The sequence below is a fragment of the Heliconius melpomene genome, chromosome 1 (assembly GCF_056956725.1).
Source record: "Heliconius melpomene rosina isolate 202511_hmr_F chromosome 1, ASM5695672v1, whole genome shotgun sequence".
Taxonomy (NCBI): domain Eukaryota; kingdom Metazoa; phylum Arthropoda; class Insecta; order Lepidoptera; family Nymphalidae; genus Heliconius; species Heliconius melpomene.
In genome coordinates this window covers 11,557,346-11,579,543 of record NC_140389.1, presented here as the reverse complement: position 1 = coordinate 11,579,543, position 22,198 = coordinate 11,557,346, and the positions used below count along the sequence as shown (strand labels likewise).

General features: G+C 31.7%; 1 protein-coding gene across 1 annotated transcript; it reads left to right on the top strand.

Annotated features, from left to right (window-relative positions):
* Positions 1 to 1,413: 1,413 nt before the first annotated feature.
* Positions 1,414 to 20,530, top strand: LOC146541424 (bcl-2-related ovarian killer protein-like). Its single transcript, XM_085190921.1, has 6 exons — positions 1,414 to 1,649; positions 17,213 to 17,405; positions 17,504 to 17,742; positions 17,977 to 18,237; positions 18,416 to 18,574; positions 19,361 to 20,530. Exons 3-6 carry the CDS (start codon positions 17,524 to 17,526, stop codon positions 19,508 to 19,510), a joined length of 789 nt encoding a protein of 262 aa, XP_085047047.1. The 5' UTR covers positions 1,414 to 1,649; positions 17,213 to 17,405; positions 17,504 to 17,523; the 3' UTR covers positions 19,511 to 20,530.
* The last annotated feature ends 1,668 nt before the right edge of the window (positions 20,531 to 22,198 follow it).

The window sequence follows — 22,198 nt, the reverse complement described above, 5'->3', positions numbered from 1 at the left end:
CTGTAATCGTCTTAACGAAGTTGTATATTTTCATTATAGATATAAAAAAAATATATAATAAATACTAATAATTTAAAATATTTTATGTTATAAAAGATATTATTAATTTGAATATATTTAAAAATATATTCATATTGCATTTAATTTGTATTAGCCAAAAATAGAGAATACCTGCATCGATATTGAGATTGGGAAAGAATATATGGGGGCCGAATACAAACTATCTTGTAGTAAAATAAAGAAGAATGTAATTTTAATGTATTTATTGCTGATTTAAAAATGAAAAACATATTAACTTTTTAAATAATTTATATAACAAGGAAGGACTTGTTATAGAGTTATAACGCTGTAATTTTGTCTTAAAAGTCCTTGCCATTTTTCTTTAAATACTAATCAGCAAAAAAATCTTTAAGAAAAGCTATCGTTTAAAACACTTTAAAAAGCTTAATTACAAAGTAAGTTAAATGATATCTTTAGCAATTCTAAAAACTATACAAATTTACCAAAACACGCCGTCATTGTAAAAAATCTATAAGCAATATCTTACAAATATACTTTTGCTCCACGTATAAATGTAAAATGACGGGAAAAAAATATTTGTGCTAAATGACCTCAGGGTTGTCTATATACATTTAGTTTAGTGTTAATTTTTAAGGAAATTTATATTTATATTTTAGATCTTTAAGATAGGTAAGATAAGATTTAGAAGCTAAAAAAAGTATCGATCATTGGTGGTTGTCGGTTACTGGTGCCGACCCCATCCCATTTAATTTTTCATTATATCGTTAGTAAGAAAGACAATTTAATACATTTACAAATAATATTTTAATAAGAAAAAAAAATGTTATCTATTTTTACTTAAAATTGTAACAGGTGTCTGAGACAAGGCTCGCAATCCATTTAGTTAGCAAGATTTATACTGTTTTCTTAAAGTTCTTCGCACGTGCGGTAATGAAATTAATTATACCTTCTTCCTTTACCCAGGTACTCAAAAAATTAAAAGAATATAGGAATAAGCCAAAAAATATATACTTAAGTTTTTTTTATTTATTTCTTAAATTAAGCACAGGGTTACAATGTCACATATCTTAAAGTACAATAAATATATCGCGTAATATACTACAAGCTTTTTATATATATTTTTTATTTGGAAATACCGATACCGTACGATTTAAAACAAAATAATAATCTGATAGTGTATTACATCTTAAAAAAATCAATTATTTACTTAGTAAACAATTTAAATACAAAAAAAATATTGCTTCAGTGCCTTGGTGACTCACACGAGATCCTGCCGAATTTATATCTGGCGACTAAAAGTTAAAAATAAAAGAACCTCTCGAGGAGTATCTCGAATCAAACAATATGTTGATGTTTACGATAACACAAGAGAAGACATTGGTTGTAGCAACCGGCATTTTTAATGTGCTTAGTTGATAACCGCGTGGCGTGCGTGGCGCTCGTGCCTCCATTGACTCATATGAGTGTTCCAGCGATCGCGCTGTGACCTATTTTGACTCCTAACGGTTAACACCTTCGAAGAAGATAAATTAAAGAACAACAGTTACTCAGACCCCTGTCGAAAGGTTTTTGGGACAGTTGGACAACTCGTTGAAAATTCCAGACACCATAAATAATAATTGACCAAGGTAGAACTATGCTTACATAATATAAATAAACATTATATTTCAATTTTTATATAAAACTTCATTACTTTATATAATCTATTCTATAACATACGTCACTTAATAGTCACGTAACTATTTTTATAATTATAAAATATATTTATTGAAACGAAAAATAGTAAATGAGATATTTAACAATTTAAAAAAAAATACATAAAAAATAGCAATTATTAAAAGAAGCAGTCGAGTTACTATTTACCTACCTACAATACAAGGTTATTAACTGTATGAGCAAAAACAATATGAAGACATGTTTATATATTTTATAATTTTTATAATGAGTTAGAATAAATTACATGTAGCATCTTAAAATAGTATTGAAATTCTTAATCCTCGTGTATCTACAGTAGGAAAACGTCTTACTTCAAGATGGTTCTCGATTTAAATTTAGCTATGTGTCTATGATTTTTTAGTCCAGTATATTTTTTTATAATTGTTTTCCACTTGTACCGAATTCTGTAGAATCTCCTAAATTGGAACTTAGTGAACAATTTCTCTGAAATAGTACAAAATAATGAGAATTCAATATTCAACAAGAATTAATTTTACGCGTCATGGTAAAATACTATAGAAACTTAGACGTAAGAACTTCGTTGAACTCGTGTCGTCTGTACCTTTGGAATTCCAATCAGATTTATTAAATTATTGGGCAAGAAGTAATATTAAAGTTTAAATAAATATAACACGTAATGACATAATGGACAGGTGTTAATTATATGTGATCTGCTAACGCGAACTATGGTTTTTTTTTAAATAATAAAGTAATCTTAGCCAACGTAACTAATTATTCATTCACATTTAATTTTATATAATCTGTCTAATTTTATACCTTGTTGAAAAGACATCGGTAATTAAAAAAAAATGAATATATTTTTAAAACTACCTACTTACTAAATATGTTAATGCAAAAAAAATGTAAAACAAATATTTTAGCGAAAAACTTACATTGAACCACCAAAATTTTCAAGGATACCTATTGAGATTAATGACTTGGAGAACAATGGAATAATGTGACTAATGCCTGTGCTTGTACATTTTACTTGTGAATTTTTATCTTTTATCAGAACACTTACTAAGGCTATTTCGCTAAAGCACATACATATATGTAAACCATTTGATATGCGATAAAAATGATACGCATTTTAGTTGAATATACGTGGTCAAGCGTATTTTATATAGATAGGTTTTCTAGGTTCACGCTGCAACTGGCTCAAAGCAGGTAGACAGAGGGAACATGGGAACCTAGTGTTAAGACACTCCGTTCCCATTGAGACATGTTCGTTTCCGCCAATTTCTGAAGGTATTGCATTTTGATTTGCGGAAGCCAAGGCAGCGGTTTGCCTCGTTGCCAGTGAGAGCGATTTCATTTCCACGAATGGGAATCGAACCCACTAACTATTGCGCTTATGGTACCACGCTTGTGCCATGCGGTACGTTTGGCCTCATATAGATTATTTTGTACTAGTTCTAGTTGAGTACCACCGTGTATAGAATACGGCATACCCAGATCAGGACAAACCTTTATACTGTGAATAATACAAGTATTTGTTCCATATGATAATAGAGCCCATGACTTCCATTATAGCAAACAGTATCTAACGTGAGTTTGGTCCAACACGACGTATCCATGAAGGAAGAACTATGAATGAATATAGAATCTAACCCATAACGCTTTCTAAAATTCTATTAAATAACTTCATAAAACTAATTTCTCCGTATGAAATTTAAACCTATTAAGAGTAAAAAACCAGTCATGTTCCAACTACGATAGAACGTCACTAAAATAAATAATTACAATATTATTTTCAATTTGCTAGTAATTTTACCTACGATTTAATCAAGCCAAATAATTGACCATAAGAAACAAATAATATTCGTAGCAATTGGCAAGAAGTAAAATAAGTTAACGTTTTACCTTTATAATCCATGTAACTCGTGTGCGTCTAGAACACGTAATTTTTTTTCATATACATATAATTTTTTTTTTATTTTTTTTATTATTATATGATAAAAGATTGAATTACGATATTTTTTTGTTTGTATATAATATTTTTATGGTACACCAAAATCGTATTTATTTAAATGCACATAAATTGAACTATAGTCGTTGCGTATTTTTTAGTATATTTTATTGAATTTGAATTGATTTTGAATTTTTACTAGGCAAAAATAGTAGTGTAATATATATATATATCAACCCAATTTAAATTGAGAGAAAGTTGGAGGAAGAGAGATGAATAAAGTAATTTAGGCTACAGTCTTCCGTCGTGTGTGCGACATAAGGAAATAATATATGTGGGTACTTTAAAGATCTTTTATCTCTGAAAATTGAATGCGCTATATCCAATAGGTATAGTTTAATTTTCAAATCTTTAAAATATTATAGTGTTACGAAATTTATAATTGAACTCCTATAAATAATAATTTAACCTATTTCTATTTTAGTATCTTTCAAAAGCATTTATTTTTATTTTATATATTTATTTTTATGCAATCATAATATTATATGGAATTGTCGAAACTGTAAAGTCGCTATTTCTCTCATAACACTTGTATCGTAGAAATTGCTACGCTTAAGGGGTTATTGGAGTTTTTAAGCTTCAAACTGTATCTTCCATTAAGCATGGTGAGCAGAGGAGACGTACTTTTAAGACACTGCGAGAATTTTCGAGACATTGATTAATGAGTGGCAGAACTCAACGCCGCGTTTTGTCTTTTAAGTAGAGCGAGGAAATAAAATATAATTCATTCCCCGTAGTGGCAATCGAACCGAATTGATATGTTTTATATATTTATAACAAGAAATTTTCACACGTACTTTGGACATGAACAGAAAGTAATATTACATTAATACATGCGTTACAATACAATATAAATATTATAAGATTTTTTTATATTTTCATTTCTTCGCACTCATATCGAGGCAAAGTGCGGCTTTAAGTTCCGCCACTCAACACCGAATCCTCCAGAATTCGGCGGGAAGTAATTAACCAAACAAACTCTTCATATTAGTCTAAATGCATGTGGAATTAACAAGTTTCAATTGTGACGTAAAAAAAATAAATATAACACCAATTTATATTTAAATTTGCTGTTACAGTATATTTAATAAAGTTTAATTGAATGTCAGTTTATGAGCATCAAACAGAAAACTTTGTAATTAGTGTTGAGTTCCGTGTTGAGTTCTCAATCTTAGAGTGTCATTAATCATCATGTCGACCCGTACTTAAACTGTTTATAAATTCCAAGGTGAAAATTTAAAAATAACGCTTGTATTTATATAAATATTACTAAATATGTAATTTTATACACCACAAAAAGAGGTTTCGAAGTTTTTAGGGTTCCGTGCCTCAAAAGGTAAGAACGAAACCTTTATAGAAACGTTTTATTGTCCGTCTGTCAGGGCTGTCATTTATCTCATACAAGTTCTCGCGAACAGTACGCGATTTACATACATTCTTTAAAAATCCTCACATCGCGAACCATCACGCGGAATTATTTACAAAACCCCTCAACTCTGGCGTAAATCAAGAATCACTAGAATAAAATGTAGGTACCTAGTAATGTCTAGGTACTACTAATCTACACTTCTATCTTTTATATCTTTGCTTTTTAAAGCGTATTCTTATATAAATATTTAATATGCTAACGTAAAAGTATAACACTATCATATTCATAAATCTATTTTATAAAAAGAGGGTAGATATATGTGAAAAGACTATAACAGCAATGGAATTGTGGCTATCGGAGGGGTGTAAAGACTTATCACTAATTTTAATTACGTAGAATCAATCTCTCTCCGAATAATGTAGAAACATATAGACAATATGAGTTTTTATCTTGTTTTTTTAAGACGTTAACCACTTCCGATTTCTAACACTGTTATATAAAATAATATGTAACTTTTAAATAATATTATTAATAATGTAGTGCCATAAAATGCCTCTATATGAGTATTAGTTCATGTTTTTATATGAACTTGTAAGAGCCATGGTATTTATTACATTTTAAGTAATATTAAATATCGTTAGATGCAGAGTCTAAGGTCGAATGAAGTAATGGCTTATCAAGTTCAATTTTAAGGTAATTTTAACAATTTTGGTCTTAAAAATTTAAAACGAAATTCATGTTAAAAGATAGGAATTCTACTTTGCACCAAGTAGTTATCTGTGTCGGCCGCGACGCCCCGCCGCATCAGTTTCCGTTTACGAGCCCCTGCCGCGTAAACAATTATCGCATTAAACAAAGAACAAAGAAATTTATATGCTGATAATTTTAGATGTGAAAATATTAAATGATGCTAATTTATAATAGTGTCTGCTAATAGCCTCTAACAGTTTCATACACCGTACGAAATACGTAACTAACGCAATTACACCTAATGTAATGTAATACCAAAAGCCTTTGTCGAAGACGAAAATTAGGAAAAGTAAACAACTTTAATTTTCTGTTACTTCTGAACGTTTTATACAAGAATGTTTTTGATTTTCTTCAAAACATAAAGTAATGAACTAAATTACAAAGTACTGTTTTTTTATCCCGTACATAGCAAGGCAGGCAAAGAGAACTTGGAAACCTAGTGATAAGACACTCCGTTCCTTTTAAAACACTTTCGTTCTTTACTTTCCGCTGAATTCTGAAGGTATTAAGTGTGATTTGGTGGAACTAAACACCGCGCTTTGAAGGAAGGAAAATATGAAATATTTCATTTCCACAAGTGGGGATCGAACCAGTGGAACGGTTATGCCCTTCCGCCATGACTGACCTTAATAAAATATTGTAATTTATTATTATTTATAATTAGAAGTCTAATTATTTAATTAATTATCCAAGATAACAGAGATTGAATATTTTTTTCTCTATATTCTGTTTATATTACAATTTAATTCAAAACGACACCCTCCCAAAATATCAACATTCTTAAAATTATTCCTAAACGTTTTTAAATGCAAGATTCCTTGATAACATTCATGGTAGTAGGTACACAACTAAGAATAAGATGGCACCGTTGTGACCTGCAGCAGGAATAAATACATGTCAGATGTAGGCAACGCGACCTCAATAAATGAATTTGAATTAATATTCGATGAGAGCATACACGATAGTTCAGGAGCAGAAAATATATTATTTGTAGCGTAAGCTGCTTCGTACAGGTTTACAACATTACATTCTCATTTTTGTTTCACGCTGTATCCCGCACATAGCTGGGTAAGCAGGTGGAACGTGGGAACCAAATTTAAGGACACTCCGTTCCCATTAGGACACTTTGTTGTTCAACTGAACATGTTTTTCACATGTTCTCCATTTTATTTGGATTATAATACTTTTCAAAACAACAAAAATATTTCTGTTCGTAGAAATATTTAATAATAATTGTAAGAACTTCTAAATCAATGAATATTAATGTACCTACCGTGGAGATAAACTTTTTTTTAAGTTACAAAGAAAATATAAATTAAATAAAATGTTTAACAAAAATATGATGAGCCCGTTGGAAACTTTAACAAATAATAAAGTAATAACTTTAATAATAAGTTAATTTCGCAAATGATCCTAGTAAATCGTTAATGAAATGAACATCGGCATTTTGCTAATGAAGTATAGAATACTTTAAAACTTGTTTCTATAATGAGCCAGATTAAAACTTATTGTACTCAAATTAATATTACAGAGTAGTTGTTGTCCGTGTATAGAGGCTGGTAGCCGAATTTTGTTTTATGTTTTATCATTAAACTGTTAGCGCCATCGATCCAAGTTCTTCATGTACCATCAGAAGAATGGAAAGGAATAGTTCTAGCGAGTCCAGTGACAGTGACGACGAAATGCGAATTATACGCAAATTTAGACTTAGACGCCAGGTATATGACTTTCTTTATTTATTGATGTCAACTGAGTGGTTGTAGAATAGTGGTGTATCTATTTTCTGGTGGTGTGGGGTCTTTGAACATATATGTATGTTCCTGTAAATGTAGTTTCTTTTTGTTTCGGGGCAAGTTTTTTGTTATTTAAATTTCTGGCATGGGCACCAGATTATTCTGGGGTGGGCACAGACCTCCCGGCTGCCTGTCTGAGTACGCCCATGACACCATATTTTCTCAAATATAAACCACGCTAGATGACAATAACTTAATATAATAATAATACTGTATATGTAATATCTATACCAAAATATAAACCTATACAGTTTTTCCAAATATCAAGTACAAAAATGCGTGCAGTGTGCTGATATCATTTATACAAGCGTTCATTTGACCTCAGAAGAGACGTATGTAAATTCTTTTACTACTATATAACTTTAAGTTATTACCCTCCATTATCCCGCATAAAGCATGTCATTTATCCAATTACGAAGACAACTCCGAGATCACGAAACGTTAACAGGTCTTTATTGAGGAGAATGTTATTTTTGGCTTCGATGTGTAAAATAACTTTGTTTATAATAGCCTTGTATTTTTATACTATGAATCAATTTAAAGAATGTTTTATAACAGGTATTTATTCTTCTTATAACCTAGTAACCTTCTCCATATGTACAGTTTGTTTGCTCTTTTTTATTTTTATTATTTAGCTTGGTCGTAACAGCAAGGAGGTAGTCGCTAGACGAATCGTTAATTCTAAAAAAGTAATTGAAAATGTAATAGAAATTTGTTTATAATGTCCTCGAGCTACAATATATTCAAAGTCATTGTACCTCTAAGTACATTTTGATGGCATTTTGACGTATAAATAAATTCTCAAATAATCTTTTTTCGTATTAAAAGTATATTAAGACGTATTATTGTAAAATATGTTAGCAATTGAAATGGGTTCAAACCTTGCCTTACGGAATTTTTGCCTATTCCCCTGAATCAAACATTGAACTCACAACTATCGCATACACATTTGTTATTATACTAGGGCCGCGTTAACCAAGGTAATAATATGTTTAATCTAAAAAACCACTATACTACATTTATTCCTTTACTATGTCGGTTTATGGCTGTCATACGCATTTAGCACTTTTAGTCATTTTAAAGCGGATGAAAAACTATTTATTTATTGAAAAATGTTAAAATCGAATATTTCAATGATCGTGACCAGAACGATGACTATGATAAATAAACTAAGATGACAAACGACCAAAATATGCAGATTTCATCGAAGTCCACAACAGCCGCGCCGCACTGCACCACACTCTGTCATATTCGATTGCATTGTAAGCTTTATAGCAAGTCCTCTAACCGCTTATCGAGGTTCCACACGATCGCGGTTAGTCGGGCTTAAGAACAAACTCGTGCCATCTCTCGGTGATTTCTCTCCGTTGTACCTGTTAACTTTTGTAATAATATCGAATAGGATTTTGGGGAAATTAGAGGCTTCTGTGCCGCATCGGCTCAGTCGTGTGACTGTAACGCGATGGTTGTGAGTTCAATTCCCACTCGGGAAAATGAATTATTATTTATTACATAATATTTATATTTCTTCTTCGCTCTTGTACCAAGGCAACGGCAAGGGGTATTGAATTCCGCACCTGAACACGCAATGCCTCGAAAATTCAGCGAAAAGTGGAGAACGGAGTGTCTTAACACAAAGTTCCTTCTGCCTATGCTACTGTATGCGGGATACAGCGTGAAGTCGAAAAAAATTAGAGCGTAATGAACCTTGAAAGTCCTTTTATTAAAATAATTTCTTGGTTGATGGACATATAGAAGAGGATGCAATTTTAAATTGATCTGAGGTCGAGATTTTTGTATTTTAATTAACTTTTACATGGAAATCCACTCTGCGGATTTCAAGTGACCAACGAAAATTACGATGAGACGAAAAAAAATAATTCTAACATAAATACATGTTATATTAAATTGGCGACGCGGCAAAAGCATGAGACTGTAATTGCGGCAGGACGGTTCGATTCCCACTCATGGAAAAAAAATATTAAATATTTTCTTTTCCTCACTCCTGCAACGAGTAAAAGTGGGGAACAGAAGATGGAAGGACGAAGGAATCTTAATAGAAAACGGAGTGCCTTAACACTAGGTTTTCAGGTTCCCTCTGCCTACCTTGCTATGTGCGGGATATAGCGTGAAGCTAAAAGGATATTAAACCTTCTATGGTAATGTATTGCTAAAGTGGAATTTACCTTAACATAAAATTGCTCATAAATCAACAATGAGTGATAATCTGTCTCAAATATTTTTAATACTTTTAAATAAGAACCATTAAACTAATATTTTATATTTACAATATTAGGTAAATATAAAATATTAGGTACGTGGTAATGATAATAATATAAAAATAAAATAAAAAATGAGCTTCACGCTGTATTCCGCACACAGCAGGTCAGGCAGAGGGAACCTAGTGTTGAGACACTCCATTCCGTTCGATCCGCTCTGAATTCTGGAGGCGTGTTGAGTGGCGGAACTGAGCGCCACGCATTGCCTCGACACCAGAGCGAAGAATTGAAATTGCTTCGAATTGAGATCGAACCCACCACCAGTCGCGTTAAACACAAACACTAGGGCGCCTACGCCACGTCTGGCCTCATGTACGATGTAATCATCATAAAATTTAGAAAACAAACAACAATTTGAAATAGGTAAATTTATTCGTTAGAGATAACAGACCGGTCGTTAGTGTACACTCTTATCATACTGATGTGGTAATGCTACAACGGGTAATGGGGCAAAGCCCTCCATTAACAGCTCCCTGAGCATCACATTCTATAATCAGCTAGAAATAGCCGAATATTATATAGACAGTATAGCGTTCATATATTTACATATAAGAATATCTTAAGACAATATAAAAATAAATCAATTAAAAAATTACTTTAATTAGGTACCAGTCCTAAAGAAAACTTGGTCTAATATCCATCTATAGTCTAGAAATATTATCTTCATGAACCAAAAGGAAACGTTTTGCAGGTTATCTAGCAATTATCTTCTAACCTTGCTAGAATACCTACGCGCGACGATTATATTGCAGGTCCCTTTTTCATGACATATGTCACGTCACATCACGTCATTCCTTCCTCTTTTTACAGGATAAGCAGTAAAACGTAGTAGTAAATCACTCCAGAATATTAATATTGTACATAAATGTTTCTTCGATTAGTATTTGACCCATAATCACAGTATGCAATCAGATACGACTTCAGATAATTAAGTACTCTGGTACCAAGGCAAAAGGGTGTATACGTTTTGTCAACGTAAATTCATTGAAATAACAATTATTTTTATATTTATTTTAGTTTGATATATTAGCCGTATATTAGGTAGAAATATTGCACAGTCAAATTCTAATAGCTTTTATATCGAGTGCTATCAATATTTATGAAAAGAGCGTATCATTTATGGACTAAGTATATACTTGATAAAATGATATGACTAACGAGGGTTGATTGCCAAAGCTCAAATGACTCATCTGAATTTGGACTCGATCTTTTACTTATAACAGTAAACTTATTTTCTCCGTTCCTTACTTTCCGCCCAGATATGAGCTTTGCGTATTAAATGACGAAACTCCTGCACTTTGCCTTGATAGGTGCCAGAGCGAAGAAATTAGAATATTAAAAAAAAAAAATAATTCCAGAGTGGGAAACGAATCGACAACCCCCGCACTTACAATCACAAGCTTGTGCCCCTGCACCACGACGGATTACTATTACTACTTTTACTATAATTAGCTCTATTAAGTACAAGAAGTTTTAAAAATCAATCAATTGAAACGATACTGCATTTGAAAGGAGTTTAGGAAACATTTCCTCATTTTTTCAAATAATTAAGTATTCAGGTAGCGCAATAGTTATCAGTAGCATTGAGATGTTGAATTAGCATTGCCGACGCGACAACGGCCACGGCCGCGCCGACTATCGCCTTACACACGAACAAGATCACACTGTTGGGTAGCATCACTAATGCGAATTCACGATGACTAGGTACACATTATTTTGAATTGACCTAATTCTCCTTTCTTTTATATGTATAGTATAAATTTAATTTTTAAAGGTCAAATTAAAATCAGTTTCACGCTGTATTCCGCGCGCAGCAGGGTAGGCAGAGGGAATCTAGTGTTAAGATACTCCGTTCTCCACTCTCCGCCGAATTGTGGAAGCATTGCTTGCTGAGTGGCAGAGTAATATTTCATTTTCTCGAGCTTGAGGGTTTCTTGCTTGGGGCTCGAACTCACAACCAATCACGTTTACAGTCAACTTTGTGCCGCTGCACCACGACTGGCCTCAAGAGTAATGTTTATGATTTGAGTAAGTCATTTACTCACGCCGTAATACTCATTATTACTAAGTGTATATAATTAATATGAATGAAATATTTACTATATTATATTATAGTCTTTAGTGTAGACTCTATATTATCTAAGTATCTATAATTATAATATTATAAAGCGGATTAATCTCAGAAGCTACTTACGAGCTTAGAGTGACAATTTTTTTTTGTTTCGGGGAATCCAATATTATCGAAGGCTGTATTACTTGACGTTAATAGTTTCAGCATAACCCGCTGATGTAGCTAAGCTCAGGAACTACTGGTGCGAATTGATTTTTTATGTGTTTATTTATCGAGGAGGCATATCGATATGTCCATTTTTTCGATGTTACATCACGTTAATCGTTTCGATGTAAACTTACTGTACAGCGGTTAGAGTTGTCTCGAGCACTTAACAAAACACTGGGCCGAGACCACAGATACCTCAACCACCACAGATACAAGCTACTAACAGTATGTAATTTATACGAATAATTTAATTAATATCTTTATTTGTAAATGTAAAAATAATATATTATTCCCGGACGAGAATCCTTCCATTTGGGAGTTGGGATCCTACAAGAGTCAACTTTACAACTCATGATGTTGTACGTTGAAAAGTCGACATAGCGTGTATTGTCAAGTTTAGAGTGCTGCAAATGGTTCCATAGTAATGTTTCCACTTGTCACATGTTATTTAAAATACGAAAACAAACTTCTGCGACGACATTTGGAAAATCGTGATCAATTTGTAGTACTTTGCCAAGATTATACAAATTTAATAATCTACCACTAATACATTTACTCCCTACAACTCTATAAATTTTGTTTAATATACTCGTAAAATTTCATTTTAGATTTTGTTGCATAAAATGTAAGCTATGCTCGTAGGTATTATTTAAAAACAGTATTTCAATTTCTGATGTAGTAATAATAGTAGTAAAAATATATATAGGTACGTAATTAGGAATGTATCGTATTAAATTAGAAACAGGTGAAAATTATCACTTAAAAGTTTTATTAAATAGGAATTAGTAATGCGGAACTAACTATAATTATAAAAGCAAGCTTTAATTTATTAAAATTGAAATATTGCCTCACTTTTATTACAAAGAGACAACATAAAATATCACGAAACAGTAGAAGAAAGTAAAACAAGGAAAGTATTATTCAAGTTATGATAAATTAGAATTCCAAATACTTGCAGTTGGTTGTCATTCTTATATTATACAACTTAAACTCATTTCAAGCAGTTAATGCACGGAAATTTTCTTTATCACATAATTAAAAATAATTAATAGCCCTAAAAGTTTCCACTTGATTTATTGTCAATTTGGAAAGCGAAATGAAAAAGCCAAGTACGAGTCGGATTCGCGCACGAAGCTTTCGATATGTATAAAAACGGAAAAATAAATCATGGGAACCCCATTAAATATATATTTTATTCAGTTTTTTTAGTATAATTGTAACAACATATACTTGCCGCAACAAAGATACGTCATATGTAAAAACCAACTTCAAGTAACTATCGCGGTTCACAAGCCTGGTGACAGACAGACAGCTAAGTCTTATTAATAACCTTTGGGTACGGAACCCTAAAATTTTTTATTTTATTTTAGACTAGCAATTCATCTATCTTCACTCAATAGTCAACTAGTCAGCTATACGCTTAATCAAAATATAGAAAACGGAGGGATTTTTTACTCTCTGTTCATCTTGCATCTTTTTAACCTTTAAGTATGGACGTCGGGTCTGACAGACCAGACAGTTCTACGAATTCTACAAATCGGCCACTTCTCGGTGACCTCCGCCACTGAGTCTCTCAGTACCTTTCGTATTAATGACAAAATGAATGTAGATAGCCGTGGTTGTGTCTCTGGGTTCAAAACACGTGAGTATTTAACTTTCTAAACGGGGCCTGGGTCTGTCAGACCCGACGTCCATGTTTCCCATACATGAATGATTTCAAAACGCCATATATTTTTATAATATTACAAAATATACTTTAATATTTTAATTGTATTATTTGTATTCAAATGTTTTTATTGTTTTATATCATATATTATTTGGCATTGTTTGTTATATATTTTAGTAATATAAATATTATTTACCTAAAAAAGATTCAATTTTTTTAGTTTTTATGATAAAATGGAAAAAAGTGATCGACCTAGCACGTCAGGGACAAAAATATCGGTACTTTATAATCAACATCAAACAAAAGAATTGGACGACGACATTTTATAAAGAAAATAGCACTTTATCAAATAAAAAGACGCATTTTGTATACTAAACTACTCTAAGAATTGAGAATGACTTTGACTCGCGTTTCGCGATCTGATCTATCATTTTTTGAACATGAAGCTAAAAAAATAGTTTTGGGATCTTGAAAAACATGTACACTTTGCCCCCAAAAGATATATAGAAACACAACAATATGTATACATACTTATGTTGACTGCAATCGTCCTGTTTGCCTACAATGTTGAAAGCCATTGTGTATCGATGTTCAATAATACCCTAACTTGAGGTGTTGTCAAAATTTTTATTTTATAACATAAGATGTAATTTCTTTATTTTTTTTATTTGTTAGACTTTATATTTTGTTAAAAAAATATTTATTTTATTATCTGTCTTTTTTTTATAGTATTATTTTCTTAAGAGTCACCCCAGTGGCCAAAGACTGAAATTGTGACTTTAAGTTACTTAAATCGTTGTGATCCGTAAACTTTAATAAAAAGCGATTTTATTTATATTGATTTTGTTTGATTTGAGGCTATTCATGTAAACTAAAACATAAAATTGTTTTCTTCCTTTAAAAAACAGTCGGAATATGACAAATAAATACACTGGTCTGACAGACCCGACGTCCATATGTATGTTATAAAATAGTCACGTCCATAGTTAAAGGTTAAACGTGCGTGAAGGTAGAACAAATAAATGACTGTCACCAATTTAGAAGACATAAAAGGTAATTTGCTGTGGAAAGATAACTTAGACTCAACCGATGCCAAATAAGATGTATCCCATTTAAAGCTAATGTGTCTCTACAAGTTACAATAGAAATTCGTGACTTGAGTAATAAGTAACCATTTTCATTTGAGAGCACGAAGGTCTCAAGATTGTTTACAATAGTATCTACTTTTATTTAATGCCAACAATTAATATTGTTATAGTCATTTTAACGTTGAAGTGCAATTGTCTCTTCTGTCTTTCTTGTACTTATGTTTTTTTTATATATTAAAATTAAATCATTACATGCATCAGATTAATAAAACATATTAGTTTTATAATCATAACATAATCCTTTTGAGGCCATTGTATCTCAGTCCTTGCGTATTAGCGTGTGACTGGAACCGTGACGGTTGTAGTTCGATATCCACTCGGGGAAATTATATATCTGGTAGAAGGCAAAACGCGGTGTTGAGTTCCTACTCAACACGTAATTAATAGGTTCCCTCTACCTGTCCTGCTTTATGCAGGGTACGGTACAAACATTATTTTTATTGTAAGGTACTTAAATCATATTAAAAAATAAATGTATGTTAAACGTACCGTAAAATCCAAGACTGAACTGAAAACCTAATCATAGTGCATTTGGAATAAGATAGGTATTTTATTAGTTTAATTAGACAAAATTCAATATATTATACTTTTCACATACTGACTTAGTGACAGACAGACATCTAAAATTTGGCCCTTGCGAAATGAGGGAGAACTGTAAATGGTAAAATATATAAGGCAATTCCTATAGTGATGGGAAAAACAGAAGTTGAGGTTATATAGCAAACGAAGTTGTTAGCTACAGCTGGAACGCTATGAGCGTAACTTGAGCATATAGAGACACATTATTAGCTCTAAATAAAATACTAAATATTGTAGAATTCAATATTTAATAAATATATTTAACAAATACCTATCCTCTAACAAGTGAAATTCAATTGGGACCCAATCTAAACTTATGCTCTACTCGTAAGTTGTCAATGTTTATTTTTGTGAGTTCGAAGTAGCTACAAGTTTGCAGTAGTCGTATCTATTGGTGTCCAACTAACTTGCCCTAAAGCAAAATGTTTCATATTATTTATGTATAACTAAGTTTAATATTAACCACATAGCTTCTACATACTATAATAGAGATATCTAATAGGATTTTTTTTTGAAACATAACTATTTCTTCTAATATTTTATCCTAAAGTATTAGCTCTAAAAGGAGAATTGGCAGACCAAAACGGAGATGGCGAGACGAGCTGGACCATTATAAGCCTGACTGGTGCTCAATAGCGCAAAATAGACCAGAATGGAAGAAGTGAGATAGGCCTTTGCCCAACAATGGGATGGTGCAGGCTAGGGGAAAAAAATAAATTTGCAAAAAAAATATAGACGGTACAAAATAATGATTCGAATATTCAATAATGAATTGATTTCTATTTTCGCGTTAGAAAAGTTGCACTTCCGAAAATGCAATATGTTTGTAAAAAAATATCAAGAAAAGTGTAAACATAATTGTAAATATCCCTAAACATATTTTAAACTAAACATTACGTATTATATCTACATACTTACTTATAATAATTTAAAATTTATTGCTCAGCAACAACTCGTTTACTCTGTCGTTTAAAAAGGTTGCACTTATAGATTATTAAAAATATATTAACAACAGTTTCCTTAATATTCGAATTAACGGAGACGTCGCAACTTTATTATTTTTCCATACGAAGAGACGAGATTAGGTTAATACCTGCGCATATAGACGTAGTAAAGAAAGATAATGTGCTGTTAACATTACGGTCATTCCATTTAAGACAATTTCGTTGGTGCGAAATTGTCATCTACAAATGTTCGATATAAAGCATATGTAAATAAAATTAATTAATATATAATAGAGCGCCATTTTGACAGAATATTTTATTTTCAGCTTCACTCTGCATCCCATACTTAACAGGGCAGAGGGAACCTGGAATCCTAGTGTTAAGACACTCCTTTCTCATTGTGGAAGCATTGCGGATTGAGTAACGGAATTCAACGCCGCACTTTGCCTCGTTATCAGAGTAACGAAATAAAAATATGAAATATTTCATTTCCTCGTGTGCGAATCGAATCCACAACCTATCGCTTTTACAATCATACGATCAATCAATCAATTAATGTATAAAAAAACTATTAAGGATTATTTACGTAATATATTTTATAAAAAGATTATAATAATATATTGTGAATAAAACCACTGCTATTATAAGACATTGTAAAATAAATGTATTCAATTTTTTATATTTTTTTTTGGTGTTTTAGATAGGGCCAATAACAGACTTACGATGGCAAAATATAGAAAAAAAACCTCAAGAAAACAACAACATCGCAATACACGTCACTTCACCAGATGGAGAAGAAGATGACGGGTTTGTGCCGCCATTGCGCGTGCGACGTAAATTTAGCACACCGCTTAGCGGTCTTCCTGTTTCATCAGATGGCTTTGGGAATCAAGGTAGATTTTAACATAATATCAATATTTACTTAACATTTTATGTAGTAATATGTTATTTAAATCCATTTATTGTATTATATTTTATCCATTTTAACTAGATCTGCTACGGTCGTCACCTATGCGCAGCTTATCACCTTTGGACCGAACCAAACGACGTTTTAGTACTATGGTGTCAAGCGCTGCAGCTGTTGCAGTATCTCGTCGCCTGTCTGCCACCATCGGCTGGTGCCTGGCCACTCCCACTCAAGTCAAACCACAAATAGTAAGACAGGGACGTGCCTTGTGTTTACAATATATAAAAACACAAATACGACGCTCGCCTTCGTGTCCCAATAAAGTAAGAAAATTATACAAATAGCTCTGTATTATTGTTATATTTACACAAAGTACCTCTCATTTGAAATTATAATTTATCTGCTATCGTCAATAACCTATTCATATTGGAGGGTTTAGCTTATCTAATAGTATGCTAATTTAATATCTACATCATCATGCTGAACTAGAATTCAAAGGTCAAATTTTATAGCGAAATAAAACAATTTAAATATATAAAGTATTTTTTATTTCACAGCAAATTGTAATGAAACGTCTTCAGACAATGCTAGAAACAGAATGTGGAGAGGAAGCTGTAAATAATACGGAGACTGGAGTGCTAGCGGCCTTACGTGCTTTATGCGCTGCTCTAGAGAGAAAAAGACCTGATGCGTTTAGGCATGTAGCCAGGCAAGCTACTCGCGCCCCGTCTGCAATGTTGAGATCAGACACTGCGCTCTCCGAATTGACCCTTGCCCTCGCACGTCGAATCACTAGAGAAAATATTACGTGGTCTAAGGTAAATCTCATTATATATTATTAATTAAAAACGTAATCAACCTGATAATACGTAACAATATAAATTAAAAACGTAATCCCGTACGTTCCCAATTTACGCGTTTTCTATATTGAAAATATTTTATACTGTGAATCCAATAAGTTCATTTTATAAGAAACATTATGTATTTTGTTTACAGATTGCAGCAGTATATTGCATATGCGGTGCTTTAAGTCGAGAGGCCGCTGAAGCAGCTGACGGGGAGCCGGCTCTAGAACTGGTAGCAGCGCCAGCTGCTGCTATAGCAGACGTACTTCACGAAGAACCTGGTTCTTGGATTGCGAGCCATGGAGGATGGGTAAACAAAAAAATATTAATAATACATTTTATTAGTCACAGAGACAGAAAAAGCTAGCTTAAGACACTTAGTTTTCGTTATGTTTTTGAAGGTATTACAAAATACACTTTAACATATTTGTATCTTTATTTGCAATTTTTATTAATTGCAGAAATTGTATTTAAGTAAATTGGATTATGTAATGTTTTCTCCATAAAAATAAATATTTCTCACTTTTTATTCGAAAATCTACATCGGTACCTATTATGTGGTCTATATCCAGAATAAATATTATTATTAACAAAAGGTTAATTGAAATGTTTCCGATTGATTTATTCAAAATTACTAAAGTTTTAAACGTAACTATTGATTCTCATGAACATAACTTTTACGTAAGGCGAAAATATAAGAAATTAACTTTATTTTATAGCAAATAACTTTATTTTTTAATTACTTTACACTATTCTTATCTTTCTTAAGCTTTCTTTTGTAAGCTTCACACTGTGCTTTACGCAATGTGCGGGATGCGTGGTAGACAAAGAGAACCTGGGAACGTAGTGTTTTACACGCCGTTCCCATCAAAACACTTTCGTTTCCCACGTTCCGCCGAATTCTGTAGGCATTGCGTGTTGAATGACGAAACTCAACGCCACACTTACCTTGTTACAATAGCGAAGAATTTAAAAATATTAAATATTTCATTTCCACGAGTGGGAATCGAACCGATAATCTGTCGGGCTTACAGTCACACTCCTGTGCCCCCGTGCCAATAAATTAAATTTGACAAAATTAAAATTTATTTTACAGAATGGACTAATCGAACGTCTTCGAATAAGTGAACGCGACCAAAGATCTGAGAAGACTCTTCGCGTAATGGTTTCATTTTTTGTCATGCTATGTTTAGTGCTTTTTCTGTTACGATGGGTTTTGCATGCTCACCCAGCCTATAACGAATGAATGGATTCAAATTAAGTAAAATTTGTCACGCAAGCGGTCATATTTCAATAATATATTAGTAAAACACATTAAACACAAATAAAAGACGTAGTAAGGAAATTAATCATAAACTTTCCAAATGTTATTATTTTTAATCCTAATCTCGCCTTTATCCTGACATGAGCTTATCCCTTATACCTTACCTTAATCTATTTCTAATTTATGAATCCATATATCAAGTGTGTTTTGTATTGAATTTCTAGTTTTTCTGTATTTTTTGCTATCTTTACAACTTATTAGTTTATTCTTATTATGTACTTACTTGAAGAAATAAAGAAGATAAAATAAGTAAAGTAGATAAATCAACTTCACAATGTATCACGCACACAGCAGGATAGACCGAGGGAACCTAGTGTTAAGACACTCCGTTCCCCACTTTCCGCCGAATTCTGGAGGCATTGCGTGTTGAGTGGCGGAACTTAACGCCGCTCTTTACATCGCCACCGGTACGAAGAAATGAAAATATAAATGTAAATAAATATTTTATTTCCTCGAGTGGGGATCGAGCCCACAACCGTCGACCACCACCCCTTGTGTCACTGCGCCGCGACGGCCTATAAGTAAAGTAGATCTAAGGTAAAATAAGGGAACCTTATTAAGTATTCTAATAGTGATCTCAAAATTTCATTTCTTTAATCAGTGTTTTCCAGAATGTCCATTAACAAACCTTTGTTACAAATCACTGAGCTGGTTTTATTGTAACAACGTTAGAATAAAACAACATTTGCGATGATTGGAATCTTGACCTAAATAAATAAAATTGTAACAGTTTATGTGCCTGAGTACAAAATGTCTTAAATAAATGAAACCAAAGGTGTTTCAGAATTTTAAAATAATATTATATTTTGAGAATTTAAATGATTTATAAGCTATTTTTTGAAAATTGTCTGTTACCTGTATAAAGTATTATAAATAAATGTTATATTTAGTAAATGTGTTAGTTTAATTGTATTTAAAATTTTAATAAATTATTTTTTATAATTGTCTTTCTTATTTATAAAACATCCTATCTTATACATTTTCTTATTTTATAATTATAGATATTTACATACATATTCATCGGTGGAAATATTCCTATATAATCTATAATTATAACCTATCTCCAATTTAACTATCACTTAAGAAGGATTTCAAGTCATCGTCAGATTTTGAGATCAATCATCACTCTTCGTGCTTTTTATTTCAGTTCAAGTTATCACTACACCACCAAAAGATTTGGCTTCATTTTGTACATAAATATTATAAAATCATATCTATTGCCGAGGTCGTCGTGGCGGAGCAGCACAAGAGTGTGACTGTAACGCGATGGTTGTAGATTCGATCCCCACTCGAGGAAGTGAAATATTTATTTAAGCTAATATATTTCCATTTCTTCACTCTGGTGTTAAGGAAAGCGCGGCGTTGACTTCTGCCACTCAACACGCAATGCCTCCAGAATTCGGCAGAAATTGTGGAACGAAGTATCTTAACACTAGGTTCCCTCTGCCTACCCTGCTGTGTGTGGGATCAGCGTGAAGATTATTTTTTTTTCATTATATCTGTGTGTATACAATTGAGGAATCAAAACTCATATCTTGTGATAAGGTTTATTTTACATTGTTTATTTTTTAATTTATGTAATATCACTAAAACAGGGAAAAAGTGCAAAACAGAATATGGTAAAAACTAAGACTATATTAAATATCTATTCATTAAAATAAAGGTATGGACGTGTATAATAACGTGTATAATAAGACATACAACAAAACTAACTGGCATCCTAACACGTATTTATCAGCTCAAATGGAGATAGACGGGTGATATGCTTCGAAGTAACGAATAAAAATGGAGCAAAAAGGTGACAGTTTGATACTTATATATGTATCAACGATAATAGGTACAGTCCAGTACTAATTTTCTAATTTAATTTATATTAAGATAACATTTACTAATTTAAAACAATTTTGAATACTATAAGACATAAAACAAAATTAACTTACTAAATAACTACTAAACAGTACTGCAAATTTAGCACTCTTTAAATTTCTTCAAAAAAAATTATACCCAATTAAAGTTAATATTAATTACGGTAAGTATAAATAATACTAAATAAAACTTTAATTGGGTATAATTTTTTTTATTCAGTAATATTAATATATTACTGAATAAAACAAATTATCATAATTGCAATTTAACTATCTTTGACATTCTTGTTATCTATGTATAATAAATTATCTGTGCTTTTATCATAAAAAAAAATTAAAAGTAAGCAATAGAGATGTTTAACCTTTCGTTTTTTGTGGAACTCGCTTACTGTATGCGATATATCGATATTGAACAAATCTACTACACTTACATGCATTTTTGATGAGCAGATTAATGTCATTGCGATTTTTACATTTTATATAAAATAATAACACTTACTTAAATTACAATATAAAACACGAATACGAATTAATTTTAGTCACGTATGTGATCCGTGAATCACTTTTATTCTGTCAAATTTATTACTAACATTTTTTTGCGTTTAAAAGTATAAATAAATAATCGAGGTAATAAATAATTCTTATATTTCATAAAACATTTTATGTCACACCTATGATATTGTCCGATTATTTGTACGCTGAACATGGAACTTATATTTAAGTAATTTAAATTTACAAGTCATTT